This window comes from Syngnathus acus, chromosome 2 (genome assembly GCF_901709675.1).
Source record: "Syngnathus acus chromosome 2, fSynAcu1.2, whole genome shotgun sequence".
Taxonomy (NCBI): domain Eukaryota; kingdom Metazoa; phylum Chordata; class Actinopteri; order Syngnathiformes; family Syngnathidae; genus Syngnathus; species Syngnathus acus.
The window spans coordinates 19,658,014-19,674,554 of NC_051088.1; the positions used below are offsets into that span (position 1 = coordinate 19,658,014).

General features: G+C 40.7%; 1 protein-coding gene across 1 annotated transcript; it reads left to right on the plus strand.

The window, feature by feature from the left end:
* Window positions 1-763: 763 nt before the first annotated feature.
* Window positions 764-11,168, plus strand: cfap221 (cilia and flagella associated protein 221). Its single transcript, XM_037245665.1, has 26 exons — window positions 764-1,680; window positions 1,764-1,864; window positions 2,344-2,496; window positions 2,639-2,739; window positions 2,998-3,084; window positions 3,157-3,252; window positions 3,337-3,437; window positions 3,536-3,639; window positions 3,991-4,150; window positions 4,501-4,609; window positions 4,770-4,899; window positions 4,978-5,065; window positions 5,360-5,447; window positions 5,568-5,657; window positions 6,303-6,398; window positions 6,569-6,656; window positions 6,805-6,896; window positions 7,916-7,993; window positions 8,116-8,223; window positions 8,303-8,422; window positions 8,533-8,618; window positions 8,712-8,784; window positions 8,869-8,966; window positions 10,202-10,294; window positions 10,432-10,517; window positions 11,019-11,168. The coding sequence occupies exons 3-25, from the start codon at window positions 2,406-2,408 to the stop codon at window positions 10,490-10,492; spliced, it is 2,238 nt and encodes a 745-aa protein (XP_037101560.1). The 5' UTR covers window positions 764-1,680; window positions 1,764-1,864; window positions 2,344-2,405; the 3' UTR covers window positions 10,493-10,517; window positions 11,019-11,168.
* Window positions 11,169-16,541: the final 5,373 nt, after the last annotated feature.

Below are 16,541 nucleotides of genomic sequence, written 5' to 3' on the forward strand. Positions count from 1 at the left end.
ACACAAAATGGATGTGTATGTGAAAATGCAAACCTTGAAAAGAAAGAGAAGTGTCTCATTGAAAGTATAGCCACATGCATCTTCATGTGGAATGAGCAGGTCCGACCAACCACTGGAGATGCAGTTGCGATGCACTTTACCTGCAAAATAACTAGCACAGTGTAAAATAAAACAAAAAAATATGGCAAAATGAATTATGATTTATACAGACACTCGTAATCTTTTTTTTAATAATTAACGACCGGTAATAGCTGGTAACCGTACGAGGTATATGTTTAGAATCTTTGGTGGGTGACTTATTTTACCTTCAGAATTGAACATCTCTGGACATGGTTGGGAGACAGTTTCCCCAAGACAAGCAGGAAGCCAGCAATTCAGGTTTTCACATTCCATGAAAATAAACACATTGATTTCTTTATTGAAAGAAAAATGTTTTTGAATGATGCATACATAAACTCTGTCAAGCTCTGACCACTAGATGCCACTAAAATACTACATTAAGTTCCATTAGTGCTTATCGTTTTAGAGTGGCGAGCATGCTTGAGGAAGATCTTCACTAAATTTGCAGTTTAACCTGGATTGAAGAATTTTAAGATCCTCCATGCATTTTTCTTCTTCTTTCAAGAGGTGAACGTGCGGATGGCACCTTAATGACCATTTTGCCTGCAAAATAAATAATACGGGGGGGGCTGTCTTTTCTTTATTTTTCATCTTATTTTAAGTTTTCTTTTTCCCTTTCCTTCGGGCATGCAAAGTTTTGGTCACCTGTGAAATTAGCACATCGAGTCCTGCTTTGCTCATTATGCCACATAAGTGCATTTTCTATAAAACTATAAAGTCATAGAACTATAAAATGAAAATATTATACTTAAATTGCATGCAGTCATTCACCAGTGCATTTTGTCAAACGAACTCGCTTGGAATTATGCAATAATCGTCAGCGTTCCCCCCATCATCAAATTCAACATTATAAGTTGCACAAAAAGTATGAAACTTCTTGTCCGAATTTTCCAAATAGAGACTAAATTGCCGGAATGAACGTAATTTATGAATTTTCCTATATATGTTAACTGATTCATAATCATTTCTGTACACCAAGGACACGCAAAAAATGTTCTAACGAAAAAGCAAACCTTTATTTTGAAATTAAAGTTAAAATTCTCCAGGGTTTATTTTTTCGTCACCGGTAAAGGCGAGCGTTTGCGAGTGCCATTGGTTCCACATGGCTTTTGACCGCACCCCTTCAAGCTTGATGGTCCGTCGCCTTGGTAACGGCCGTGTTTGACGGGTGGCGTTTGCAAGAAAAGGTGCCAAACTCAAAACATGTCGTTTAAAAACAACTGGATTGTATTTCATGCTGAAGTCAACAAATGATCGAGTCAAGATGGTTGTGTTTTCACTTGTGCAACATGAATCAAACAATGTGAGCGCTGCGCGGCATGGTAATATATTTAGTTTCTAGAATATAACGCGTCACGAAGAACCAACGTCGGGCTTTGACGAAGTCAGCAGCAAGTGGTGACGGGCAGAAGAATTTCAATATAGATAGATCGTTCTTTTTGTTTTTTCAATAAAGTTTGCTAAATTGCGTGTGTAGTTACGAGCTCCACATTATTTTGTTTTTCCATGGGAGGATGGCAAACCAGTGTTAAAAATGGCACCAGTTCAACCAGGTATAAGGTACGAAATTACTGATAAAACCCCTTCTGTGAGAATTGTATATTTCTACATCCATCTATTTGTTTTCTTTTCCGCTGATCAAGGTTCACAGGGGCTTGGAGTCTATCCCATGCAGACGACACTCTGGACTAGACGCCAGTCAGTCACTGGGCACATATAAAACAGTCACTGAGTGGCGACTGAGGCGAGAGAACCACTACACTATCAGTGAACACAAATATGACTACATTTTTAGCATCTGTCAATTATGGTACCATTGTCTAGATCACAGGTGTCAAAGTCAAGGCCCGGGGGTCAGATCCGGCCCGCCACATCATTTTATGTGGCCCGCAAAACCAAATTATGAGTGTCAACTCAATGTTTCCAGTTAAAATGCCAAAACTTTAAATTGTCTTTCCTCTTAATAACAGTGAGATATTGCGATGATCTTTCACACACTTTCAAAGTGAATTAGAAAATTGTTGAACTTTTTTTACTGGATTTTATTATGTGTATGCGATAATACAAGTCATTATTGGCCCCATGAGGGAAACCATAATGACGATGTGGCCCGCAACAAAAATGAGTTTGACACCTCTGGTCTAGATGTTAGTGTCCCTAATCAGTGCATTTGAATGACCTGGTTCAGTCTTCTCAAAGAAGTGCACTTCTTGTCTCCTGTAGAGTTCTCCATCTGCTTGACGTTGGTCTTGCTCAGCTGCAACTGACCCGTGACTCCCGGGAGGATGGCCGTCTCTGCTCCCCTGACACCGCTGCCCCTGACCCAGTTAGTGGAAGACGGAAGGAGCAGCGTGCCGAACCATCTACTTGAATCCAGTACATATTGAGTGCCATGATGGCTGCATTTATTACTTCTTATTTTTGTTTATTCCACCATGCCTACTCGTGTTAACTAAATGAGATGAAGCAATTTTGTTAGCCATTCAAAATTATCTGTATGTTTTTTTTACCCATATAGAAATCTATGTCAAAGAGAAGAGTAATGGCCTGATCCAAGTTGATCCTTCTGAACTACATTTCAGTGGCTTCAAGCTAGAGAAGGACTATGTGAAGAGCGTGGTGAGAAAAATATCACCTAATCTGAATATTGTTAATGTTAGGCTGTATTTTATCCCAATTTCTTAATCACAAGTTAACATTAAATAGAAAATTAGCTCACATCATTAAAACCTTTCATTTGGCTTGATGCATGAATGAAGACATGATTTTCTATCATATATGCTTGATGAATGTGGATGTAAGCATTGAGAGTGTCTAAATAGTTCTCTCGAGTGCGCATGATGAATTTGAAATGAAACCCTTTTCCCTCCTCCTCAGAAACTAATCAACATCTCATCTAGAGTGCTAAATATTCACATCATCCCCACTCAAACCAAGCATTTCCGAACCAACTATGCCAAAAAGGTATGTTTGACTTCAATAAGTTGAAGAGTCAGCTTCAGTATATCCATTTTGACTGATCTGACTTTCCTCAAGTGTCGACTGATTCCTGGCCTTGCCTACACAGTGAAAGTCAAATTCTGTCCCCATGAGTGGACCCGTGTCTCGGACTGTATTCGAGTTCACTGTGAGGTAAGGTAAGCATGTAACCAACCTCCCGTTGATATCATCTGCGTGTTTTCATGACCTCTGCTCTTGCTCTGCTCCCCTTTTAAGGACGATGAGAACCTTTTAATTCCAGTTCACGCTTACCCCGTCACCGCTCATGTGCATATCCCGACACGCGTTGACTTACCAGCAGCACCGCTCGGACAGAGGTGTGCGCTTTTGTTTATGATGTGTAATCTTGGAAAAGGCATTTCTCCCATAGAAGCAAGAACAATCCTCATGTTCTAATGTGTGACCTGTCCTGTAGTGTTAGCCACATCATTCCATTGAGGTGCAGATCTCCCGCTGATTTGGAGTTTGAAGTGAACTTCATTGAGCCACATGAGGCCTTTTCCATCCACCCACTCACAGGTAGGAATAACTTGACAACATTTGTCTGACGTGTCTGTCTGGCTTCCTCAGCTCAGCAGAGTTAACACAACCTTTCTGGAGTGCCCCTATGCTGTGTTTTATCCCAAATACTTGCTTGTCTGTTGTGTATTAAATAAATCATGTCAGAGGAAGCCGCACTTTCCGCGCATTAATCTTGTCCATGCTCTGGGAAGCATCAGCGCTTGGAATTGGAACTCTACCAGATGTGTTATAACGCGAGGTTATTTCTGATGCTTTTGAAACCCACGTTATTCTCTACAAATAGGTGAATAATTGCTTTTTGTGGATATCACCATCATTATCCATTTTGACTATGATGATGTTTTTCAGGTGTGATCCCAGCCAATGGTAAATCAAAGATCACTATTACCTTCAAACCCTGCCGCTATGAGACTTGTCAGGTTACCGTTCGACTGCTTGTCTCACAATTCAACACCAAATCCTACCTATGTACTATTACCGGAAGCTCCGTCCCTCTTCTTGCTTTCAGGTATTTGCGATACACTCAAGCATAAAAAGAAACACAGCAGCAGGTTGGAAATAAAATCGATTACCTTGTGTGACTTCTGCTTTTTTTATACATTGCTTTCATTGTATTCCGGTGAGAAAGCTGATGCTATCCATCATCCACAACTGCTTCACCCTTGATGTTATATCGACTTAAAAGTTAATGATTAATTGAAGTGAATGCTCTAATTATTCCAAGATATTCAGTGCTTGAACCACAGAGTTGAACCAAATACACATTTTTATAACTTAATCAAAAAGTGCAGATGTTTATCTTTTGCTTGACGCTATCGCTTCGGCATATTTTCCATTTATTTCACCTGCTTGGAATAGGGAGCTTGCTCTTCAGGGTTCAGCTGCCAAAAGTAAAGGATCTTTACCAGCCATCCAAGTCCAAAGTCCAGTCAAACAAAAGTTTGCCAAGGATGTCATCAAAACCAAGGTAATGCACGAAAAGTCTTGATTCTATAAAGTTCGAGCTGAGCTGCTTATTTATGCATTTTATGATACGCTTTTGTATTACATGTATGGCGGAATGCAATTTTCTCTCTGCTGCGCCACAAACTCTTCTCTTCACTTCAATTATTTCACATGTCCTGTAGGGTGCCACAGGAGGTCCCACTGGGAGCAAGCCAGGACCAAAGCCACTTGTAGATGCCTCCTCCCATGGAGGGGTGGCAAAGATGCTACACAAGGACAGTAGCAAACTTGGCGTCGAACATCCAAACGAGGGTATGTGCATGCTGGCGCATGCTGTCGTGGACGTCGGACTCTTTGTTCGTCTAAGACCCCTTTTTTTATCATTGTCAGGTCTCCAGAATAGGCAGAAGAAAGAGGCTGTTTTTCTAAAAAGGGTTCAACAAAATGTAAAAGAAGAGCAAATCAACCGCTTGAAATTGTAGGTTCTTCCTTGATTGAGCTTTGCTGTTTGAACTCTGCGTGTTTTTTTTGTTATTTCAAATCAATCTCTGCTTCATCCACGTCTGTGTTGATACACACCTATTAGTAGCTCATTTCCATGTCATCCAACATCATCGTCTCAGTTGAGATTATTTTCTTGACAAAAAAATTGCTACATAGTTCATAATCTTGCACAAAATCTCAATTGAGTGAAAAGTTCCAACTCCACATTTTGTTCCATTTGATACTTCCCGTATTTTTCTTCATGTCATGAATATAATATCATCACTAGACAAGTACATCTGGGTAAAGATCCAGTGTCAGATTCGACCAGGAGCCAAGTACTGGAGGACAGACTGGTTGCATTACGTCAGTACCAGGTAACATATTTATTTCAACCACATACGGGTACATTTGTAAAATTCCAGAGAAGTCTTGATTGAAACACGGCTTTTTCTAACTCCTAATATTTGACAAAATATTGTCATTACTGTTTGTAGGTCAGGAAGGGAGATGTAAGGCAAGAGGGAGACTTTACCAGCGGACCACCAAGACTCTACTCAATACGACTCATTTCTGACGCAGGGCAGGTAAACATGGTGTCATACAGGGAAGGTGTCTCCACAACCTTCCACAACCTCTGAACTGTGAGGCGGACGTGCTAACCAGTCAACCACCGTGCGGCCATACTGAAAATAGTCATTTATAAAATCAATAATAATAACTTTTACAATAATAACCCGCCATTTGGTAATGAAATGACAAATGTCTCAAATTGCCGTGAAGGACACTGTGTATCACGCCCTCACTTGTGCTGTTCAAGTAGGTGTAAACATCTATAGTATGTGGTGTATGTGAATCTGACTCACTGAGCACAAACTATGCAATGTACAATCATTAGTTGTGCCATGAAAATGGCAGAATTAGAAAACACTTTGTAATTGTCATATCGATCAGCGCATGCAACAAAACAACATATCTCGACCTTTACATTACATGTAATTTAAGATGATTAGCACAGGCTGAGATGCTGTTTTCCATTTATAGGGACATTGGGGCGGGGTTTATGCAAACTCGAGCATCTCGGGCATGAACTGTCCTTTAGAATAAAATCTGAATCATCAACATGTGCACGTGCATCATGAATCCAGTGTTGATTTTGATTTTGCGAAATGGCGCCCAATGTCGTCATGGAAGTGTGTGTAACTAACATGTATCATTGAATCCACCTCTAGGTCCCCAAGGGAACCCCATCTTTCCAGTTTCACCCCAGCTTTCAGTGGGCGCTTAAACAGAGGGCGCTAAAACGCTTCCAGCAAGCAGCACGCAGGGTACGCACACATATACACACGCACACACACACACACACGCATGCATACACGCACTCTCTCTCTCTCGAGGTAGAGGTAGTTCCTTTAATTTGTTTACTCTTCTTGCACAGTTCTTCGCCTCAACCGGTTAGGGATTGCCTGATTAAACCTGCATTGTGCTCCCCTCACAGGTTTTGATGCAGTGTCGCATGAAGCGGATCCTGGCCTTGTGGAGGAATCTCCCGGGCGCTGTGGCAGGCTTGATCTCGGCCAACAAAGGTCTTTATCACTCTTGAGCCTGCCCTTGAGGCAAATGTCCCCCCCGCCCCAAGCTGCTATTTGAGTCTCTGTGTGCATTGATTCATGATGCTAATGTGAGCCTCTGTGTCTGTAGAAGTTAACTTCTGTCATTTTGTGTTTGTCTCAGTCGAAAAGGAGGAGGCATGTGTTATGAAGATCTCCCCAGAAAGAATCTTTCCATCTTCCTTCCCACTTTTCATAGATGAAGCTGATCCACTGGTTGGTACTGAAAGCACCAATTAACATACACTCAAGGGCCACATCATTAGCTATAGAGTACATCAAAGTCAAAGTCTGCTTTATTGTCAATTTCTTCACATGCCAAGACACACAAAGAAATCGAAATTACGTTCCCACTATCCCACGGTGACAAGACATAGTACACAATATACATGTCTTTTCCATATTTGACAGCTTCTAAAATTCTATTCTATGACGGCTGTGGGTTTTTGTATTTCGACCCCATTTCTTCACTACTCTTACTGTTTATGGTTTTCTGAAAAATTGAGTCAAGCAATCTATAAATGATGTGTGTCAAGACAGCCACTATGTGCAGTCTAATTTTATCAATGTTATTTTGATAGGTGGTCAATCAAAATGGACGATGGTAGAGTATCAGAGTGCCTCAGTGTACGCAACCATGTTGTAATGGCTGTATGATGTAACAAACTATCTGCACTGCAGAAACATGTTAATCAAAATCTTCCCCTTGGCTTGGCCAGTGGAGTTGCCGGAGAGCAGCCACCATAGCTCCACCTCTGCGTTAACCTCACATACTTGTTTTGCTGTGGCGAGGCCCACTCACAGATAAACTCAGTCGCTTTGGTGACAGTCCCTCTGATGTCAATTTTGAAAAAAACAAAGATGACATTTAAAGAGCTGAAATCCATTATGAATTTAAATGTAAAACATGGGACAAATCAATAAATCTATATCCTTGATATTTAATGTCATATGAAGCACTGTGTGTCAAAACACAAAAAGGTCATTTCCAGGTTTGCTGATGGTTTTCATTTGAGAAAGGCCTGTGGGCACATAATATTTTCCTACAATTTGTGAGAGTGGCCCGGCTAATTTTTCCTTCTTTAACCTTATAGATGACTAATCAGTAAAAAAAGAAAAACCTTTGCACTCTACAATCACAGAACTGCTGTAGCTGACCCAACCACAATGCCCTGCAGAGAGACGAAAGTGCTTTGCTTTAATTTGTGCAAATGGTGTGTGCTTTCTATTTTCAGGCTCTTGACTTTTCCGCTTTGCCTGTGGATGATGTTGATGTGAGGGTAACAACTCATGTTCCTACCTTCAAGCTCCAAGTATGTGCAGTTACTGCTCATCTAAGCGTCACTCACATCACCATGGCAACACACTCTATGTCCTCACTGAACTCTTGAGATGTACTTATGTATTTGTTATTCTTAATTATATGGTTATTTAGGTTCCTCAGAACTACACGCTAATAGGCTACCAGCCTGTGTCAGCCTGGGAAGCCTTTAATGCCTTCATTCCAGTATCCTTAATGCCTCCACTACGCACCGGAGATTCAGTAAAGTTACAACACATAATCATCAGCCAGTGTCATCCATAATTATTTATTAATTACTTCTTGATATTTTCTTCCCCAGGTGGATGGTTCCATGTCACCCACACCAGAGGATGAGAATGAGCAAGATGCCATTGATCTGAATTTCACTTTCCCAAGCGCTCTCCTTCGTCCCACTCATGCACACCCACTCAGAATTTTTGTAAGGGTCTTTTTTTGTTGTTGTTCCTCGATCATTGATGGATGGTACCTAGCAGTGTTGAGGTTCATAGATTTTGGTATCATTTTTATACTTTTCATTGTGTGCTGTAGAACCCAGCTCCTGGCCTCCAGGCATACAAGCCAACCCCTAAATACCTCGAAAGCGATGTGGACTTTCACCTCTGCCCGTTGCCTCGGTAAATGTTTCCTCCTGAGTACCATTGCAGCAACAGTCTTCCATAGTAGGGACCTGCTTACTCCACAGCATAATCTTTGTACTCTATCCATAGTTATTCATCGCCTGCAGGCCACACAAGTGGGATGGAGTCACAAAGCTTACAAATGCAAACTCTGGACCCAAAGGTAAATTGCATATTTTATTTGTCTTGAGCTTTAAGTTAAACCATCTGGAATACTTCACTTCAAAGCTTCCTTTCTTTATAATAGGGAGCAATCACAGGGTTGAAGACATGGGACAATTTCGATTTGGTAACTGCATCATGTGTGTCCAGACAGGCTGCTCTAACCAGCAACATTCTGCATGGGTAGGTAACCGAGTCTCCATCGGGACTGAATAATACCAGTGGCGGCATCAGTAACATCATTAACAATAGCATTATTATTACCTTAGTTTCTCAAAATTAACATATCTTTTTGAACAAAATAAATAATTCTAAATCAGAGAGGGGGGGGATAATATACATATAGTAGGTTTAAGAAAAAGCATGAAAATTGGTCACATTGTCTTGGTGTGACGGGAATAACTCAGGGTTGTAAAACCAAAAAAATATATTTAATGTCTAATCTTCAGAAATTATATATGATCAATAATGGGTATGGACTTAATTCTCCCACAGACCGAAAGACGGATTAATATGTTCCCCACAAGCATTTTTCGCGTGCCCAACATACGGTTTACTTCCCATCTTTGTCCTCTAAGAGCCTTATATATCTTTCGATAAGTATGTTCAGTAAAATGCTCTGTGATATACCCCCTACAACACCTTCTCCACAAACATCATTTCTGGAACTCACATACTATGACAAGTACTGCACAAAGGGGCATTTTAAGTGGACTGGGTGCTATTTTATGCCCATTAAATGTGGAATCCATTGGTTCACATGTTACACTATATAGATTGGATTTTTTATACCCTATACCAGGGGTGTCAAACTCATTTTTTCCGCGGGCCGCCTTGTAGTCATAGCTTCTTTCGGAGGGCCATTAAGACTGTCAACCCAAATAAATGTATGAGCAACTCATATTATATACAGTAAAAGCTACAAAACTAACTGACAAATAACTCGTTTTCAAATCATACGAGTAAAAACTGGTCAAATATTAAAAAAATATATATATTATTAAAAGTGAAGACAATTTACAATTCTAGTAATGACACACGAATTTGATGCACAATTTGTCTTCGCGGGCCACATAAAATGATGTGGCGGGCTGTATCTGGCCCCCGGGCCATGAGTTTGACACCTGTGCCCTATACAGTTCTTCCACATTAAAAATGCAAATAAATACTCAACTGAACTGAAACAAACTTCTTAGTAAAAGTGCATGTGAAGAGGCAGAAAGTATAACGCTTTCATTCAGTTTAACCATCCCTCAAAGTGCTTTTAGGCGATTGTAGTTTTATCTCCACTGTTCAAACACAGCGGTTGAAAGTCCTTTCATCTAAGTGAGGCCCAGTGGATATCTGTCCTTCGTTCTGTCACGTATGGTCCAGCTCTTCTTCATCAATCAAGATGCATTATTCTGTATGTCCTTCAGTTCTGCCAATTATAATAAAGACGTCCTTCCTATGACATCACCTGCTGCTTTCGCCCAGCCTCCTGCTTATCTTTCTGGATGTACAGACAAAAGGTAAACACACCGGTGATTGATCTTCTAGTTTGAAGCCTTATTTGGTCTCAATCCATATCTTTCTCAACATATTACCTTTTATTTTCATGTAAAAATGCCTCTCTGCATCCCATAATATGGACTGTGTCTGCACACAGATGTGAAGTGACGCTAACACCAGAGATGATCAAAAGAGTATTCCTTTCTGGGTTCCACTGACAACCTTCCATAGGGGAAGCACCTGGTGAGCCTGCTAACATGATTTATTGTACTGTATGTTCCAGTCACAAAGACAAAAGAGCTTTTATTTGGACCCTTGAATGATTCTATTCACACAACTACAGTACTTCCTCTACGATAAATAGGCATTCATTTTAGTACAGATACGTCCAGGACTGGCCAAATAGGAACATTGCGTCTTTTTTGGATAAACCATACTCTACGTCGATAACGCAAATGAATGACTTGAATCCTCCTAATGAAATATGCTACATAATGCTGCTTTTATTTATGTGATACATTTTGTTTCTTGCAGAGAAACATGTTACTGTAAAAATATACGGCAACAAAAAAAAAACATTCCATCCATTTTCAACACCACTTATCCTGTTCAGGGTTGCGGGTGGTGTCTGACAATGAAATATTTATTTGATAGTACACCGATTTCAGCCACTCTATTTTATATTTACAGCTCATAGATAGATTGCTAAAGATTGAGTCCTAAAGCTGGGTTGCTCTGTGACAGGCACCAAAGGAATCATCTAGTCTGGGTTCCGACAGATGAGGAAACTGAAGACCCCAGTGATTTTCACAAGACCGACTAGCACCCCTCACACACGATTTTTGCACACTTTTACAGTAATAAAAAAAAAAGATGCTTTTTTCAAGGGTACAACTGAATGATGTCTCTAGTCATTTAAAAACTCACGGGTTGGGTGTTATTTCAGCACGAAAGAGGCGGGTGGTCCATTAGCTACTTTTCCTCACCCCTAGAGGGAACTCCAACTCAGTTATAGACCCGAAAGAACAGCATTGGCATAAATTGCTTTGGCATTTGCTTGGATCCACATGCGAAACCCTTCGGCAAAGATTCACTTCATTCAAAAGACACAGGCAGCTAGAAAGTAAAACGCCATTGAGAAACCTGTTATATTATTAACATGAAGTCATATCTTTACTTGTCTGCACTTGACGTGTGTTCCAAGGCAAGCAAGAGTAGCTGCATATTTCATGAAAACCACAGCAGACATTTACTCAAGTCATACGATTCTGCCATAGTAGATATAAGCAAAAAAAGCGAGACAATAATAGTCGCTCAGTATCATTATTTCACACAGCTGCAAGCATCTAGTACTAGCCAATATTTTACGACTGTTTTTGTTGTGACACTCAACAGTGGAATGTGCATTTTATCCAGTAAGTCAGCACAGACCACAGCATGTGTTGCGTCAGCCAGTATTATTATTGCCATCCTGATTGAAAACACAGGTACACCAATCTTCACTTATCCCAAATAATAATTCTTTCCAAGCTATTCATACCGCCATCCATTTGTTTTCTGTGCCATTTATTCTGTTCAATGCCGCAGGGAAGCTGGAGTCTATTCCAGCTGAGACATAACCCCGGACTGATCACCTGTCAATCACAGGACTGACACTAGGTAGGATAGGTTCACATTGAAGCTCAATTTAGATTTTTTTTTCCCACCTGCGACGCATAATCAGTTTTTTTTTCATGCAGTGCAAACAGTACAATTTATTTTGTTCAAATGCGACCTGGCCTCTTTTGTATGTAGATATAAATTGGACATGCGTCTGCAATATAAATGCTCATCTGCACCTAGACGTCACTAAAATACTCCACGTGAGTGGGAGGAGGGGGAGTGCTCCGTAGACTACTGACATCGTCCGCGAATCTGCAAAGTTGTTTTAAGTAACAATTATTGTCTTAACGTTTGACTTCAATTGAATCCCGCTTGAAAAAATGAAGCATAAAGTGGACAATGACGTGACATCATCTTTAGTCGACGTCTCCATTGAATGAGGAGACGAGGTGTGTCGCCTCATCCCCCCAAATTAATTCTAGCTGATTCCACCTCGCAACTTTGGCGATATGAGATGTAAAATCATTTCCTTGTAGCCGTGCCACCGAGTTCAAGTGTCAGCATTACACTGATGGCCTTGTTTATATTGCTTCTACATGTAGCTTTAACAACACAAGGATGAATCCAGAACTGCTGCTGCTTTTAAACGCCTACTTAGAACAACAAAAGCAAACATAAACTTTGCATAAATAAAAAGACAATAATTCCAGACTTTTTCCTCAGTCTTTCCAAAGATGCATCAAACAAATTAGGATGTTATGGTTTGAACTTCAGAAAGACGGTTTGTATTAAACAGTTAGGGTTAGCAAAATCTCCCAAGCATGTTGGAAAATGTGTTATGGTCTGATGAAAACAAAATTGAACTTGATGACAAGTATGTTTAACACATAAGCACAAGCACAGCACTGCTCGTGATCAAAAGAAAACCATATCTACAGTAAAGGATGGTTGTGGCAGCAGCATGCTTTCAGGTTGTTTTTCCTTCAGCTGGAACTAGAGCCTTAGACAAGGATGAGGGAAATTATCAGTAGTTCATAACGGTCAGTGTTCCCACAAAACCCGTAGGCTTCTCTCGAAAACAAGAAAAAAATATTAGAAAAAAGCCAAGCAACTTCAGTTGTGCTGCTTTAAGTCGTGGATCGATGTGCTAACCCCCATTTAACATGAGCTTGCATGTGATTAATTCTGAACACACCGCAACCACAGTTTGTTTATTTTCCCTCTTGAAAGACTTTAAAAATAGCAACGACTTTCTATTGAGTTGCACAGTTTACATTGATGGTGGAACAAAGTTATGAAATGATTGATCGCGATGATTGATTTAGTTTTTTAAACGTACAAAACCTGGGATGTGAACAGGTGTTGGCAGATGAGCAATTTTGCTTATCAATAACTTAATTTGAGGAGCAACTTCTTAATTATAAGGCACTATTTTTTGTATATTTATCACAGAGACCTGAAGCAAGGGCTGCATTAGGGGGCATGATGGCCACCTGGTATTTTGGGATTTTCCTGAACGGCAGCATTACTGCCGTCTGAAATTGTGCCGCATCACTGCCACTCCAATGACACAATTTGTCAAAAGAACATGGGCACCATTAATCTGTGCAACAGAAACATTAGTCATTACCTGAAAATTAGCTTATTACCTGCAAACTCTGCGTCCGTAACCAATGTCGAGACGTGACGGTTTTATAACTGTCAGGCGGAGATGGAATGGAATAGATTCTCTCCTCGTCTCGCTTGTGGAGTGGAAGCTGAGTGCGGATCCCAACAAATGTGCAATGCAACGTCCTAATTGGTGGCTTAGGAGGGATGGGCCCAATCAAAACATCACGGGAAAGAACAGTGTCAAAGACTCTCAAGTACTGATGAGCCAGGTGACCTTTAGGCTTTGGTTCAATCAAAGCCCAAATTGTAAGTGAGCATGTGCTTGCATTTGAGTTGACCTTCAGTGGAGGCACCAGTAGATGTACTTAGCCTCGAATGGAGCTTGATAGACATAACCCCAAATATTCTGCTCAGGAGAGAGCAATGTCATTTTTACCTCTTGTTCTTCAAAGATGGCAGCCTGTAGGTCAATTTTGCACCGTCGAGGAGTCTAAAAGAGTAAACAGGACTTGTGGACTAGAAAGCTCGTTGTTCTCTGCCCCACAGTCAAGAGATAAGACAGCATTCATTGAGCCATCTGCTTTTTTGATCTCACTTGTGCATCTTTAACAAAATCCCTTCCTAGGGAGGACTTGCATCTATTTTGAGATGTTTTGCTTTGAATATTAACACCCCCACTTTCCTTTTGAGGTGGAGATTAAAAGCAACGTTAGGGCCAAAGCCCGATTCGCTACAGCTTCCAGGCATATATTGGACTTCTTCACCAATTGTCATAATATCTGCACTCTTTTAAACACTATTTAGTTTCAGTGTTACTTTTATAAATGTACTGTATTAGCTATGTTTCATTTGACCATAAAAAAATGTATCCTGAAATGTAATTGAAGTCAAAGCTATGCGGATAATGTTGTTGAAACAGAGATGAAAGAAGCTGACCTGACTGAGCTTGAGGATGAAAGTATTTGGGATGACAGTTGAGCAGTGGAAATGTTGCTTGTCATGTAAGCAGACGTTTCATGTGAATATGCCTCTGAGTTTTTCTGACGGTTGAATGACTCAAAGTGCGGGAAGCAGAGTACAGTGACTCCATAATGCTTTTGCTCCATTTTCTCCTCCAGCCATAGGAATTTCCATTCTGCTCTTTGTGGCCACGGCAAACACGTCAGGTCACCGTAAACAAAACGAGATGGACATGACACACCACACGGGGACAGGATGGGTACACATGACACAAATTGTCCGGGATTCAGCAGCCCCCCCACCCCCATGGGCAGCCACAGATACCACGATAAATGGTATCTGGAATATGGAACAAATGGGGCTGCAGTGGCATAAGAGTTGCATGTTTACTGGCAGAGATCTTTCTCCAAACATTGTCTATCCCTCCAGTGAGGGACCAAGTGAGGAGTATTGCTTCAAACAAAATTAAGCGCTGTATAAAAGTCTTGTGAAAACAACAACATAACAGAATCAGACAGTCATTATGAGCTGCTTGTTTATGGCTAATTAGCTCACTAACCCCCCTGCACAAACACAGTGAAGTTACAAGTTCTAAGCCCGTTGCAATTATAGAACTAAAAAAGCCCATTGAATTCCCATTTGTAAATATGTGTCGGTGCTCTTACTAAAAATACAGTTTCTCTGCATTTGTATTGCTTGTATGCATTTTTTTTCGCATTCGGCAGCAAATTGAAATGATACTCAGATGAGTAATTAGGACACACGCAGAGAACTCTTCTCTCATGCGTTTTTCTAACTGTGGCAAAAAAAAAACCAACACACATTTTGTCAACAATCCTTTCTGTATAAAATCATTATACGTGACGATTTTTTGTGACATGTATCCAATTGAATTTCGCTCAACCTCTACTCTAGTCAATTTTCTTTGCTTGGCCACCGCAATTGCAAATCAATCGACATCCAGTATTTCACCTTGTGTCGTCTTAATATTTATCCAAAACGGAACCAAAATTCATTGTCCCATCCTCAGTGGTAGTCCTGATTTGTTTTACCTGTTAGCTGTTGTCATTTTGTTTGCACCATTTGCGAGGTTTGTGTTCTATTTAGTGACCACATCTGTTATCTCAACGCTAATACATTTTGGGGTCAAGCAAATTGAGGATCCTCCTGCATGTTCTATCAAAGGTATACCAAACAAACTCCACATTGATTATGAGTTTGCTAATTGTCGAACACCTGCAATCAAACTTGACGTTCCAAAACCTATCCCAATATTAACCAAAAATGCTTTTGAGTTTGACAGTCCAGGCCGATTTGCTGTTCCTTGGTCTTAAATCATTGGGAACAACACAGCGGCTCATTTAGGATTTGAACCATAATGGAAATAGTTTACAGGTTTCTACCTCATGATGTCACTCATGAATTTTAAGAAGCTGCAACTCCAAAAGCTCTGAAATATTTTTAAAATATAACCATTCTTCACAGTACCGGCAATTTAAAAATGTATACCCTTTTTCTTTCCTGGAGCGCCCGATCTGCACTGGACTTGGTTTGTGACGAGAGTGAAAGTTTGCACTGAGTGTGAAAGAATAGCTGCTGGGGAAACTTGAGTATACTTCCTTCCCTGCAACTTTGCATCTCATTAGGGCGGTGTGCAGCTCATTTGCATTTGTTTTAACAAGATATACCTGAAGATGACATGTCCATTCAACTATTCTTCATGTCAACCCCAGCACGCACTGAGCATCAATTCTGATTCTGCCTTTAGCTCTGTTCAGGTTTTATTTGACGATAACAGCGAGTGTTACTAAGAGAGCTTCATCTCGGCGGCCTCCGGCGGACGTCACCCAGCCACAAATGCGCCAAATCAGCCGACAACTCGATTTAACCCTGACACTCAATTTCACTATCATCTAATCTGCAGAGCCTCGTGACGACAGGAGGCACCATCTTGTGAAGCGCTGCCCTTAATGGCGCGTTGACGCATACGCTTGCGGGATGAGGTCACCCTCCCCTTAAGAGAGTAGCGCGAGAGGCTGCGGAAAGGTCAGAAAAACTGTGCAAGAAGGCAGTGCAGTGGAGTACATGTGTCAA

Bases quoted from the DNA above. Each gene is read 5' to 3' on its own strand.
- cfap221 (XM_037245665.1), top strand. From the start codon at position 2,406: ATGGCCGTCTCTGCTCCCCTGACACCGCTGCCCCTGACCCAGTTAGTG. The intron at 5,658-6,302 runs GTAAACATGGTG...ATCCACCTCTAG, and splicing joins TCATTTCTGACGCAGGGCAG to GTCCCCAAGGGAACCCCATC. The intron at 8,967-10,201 runs GTAGGTAACCGA...TATGTCCTTCAG, and splicing joins ACCAGCAACATTCTGCATGG to TTCTGCCAATTATAATAAAG.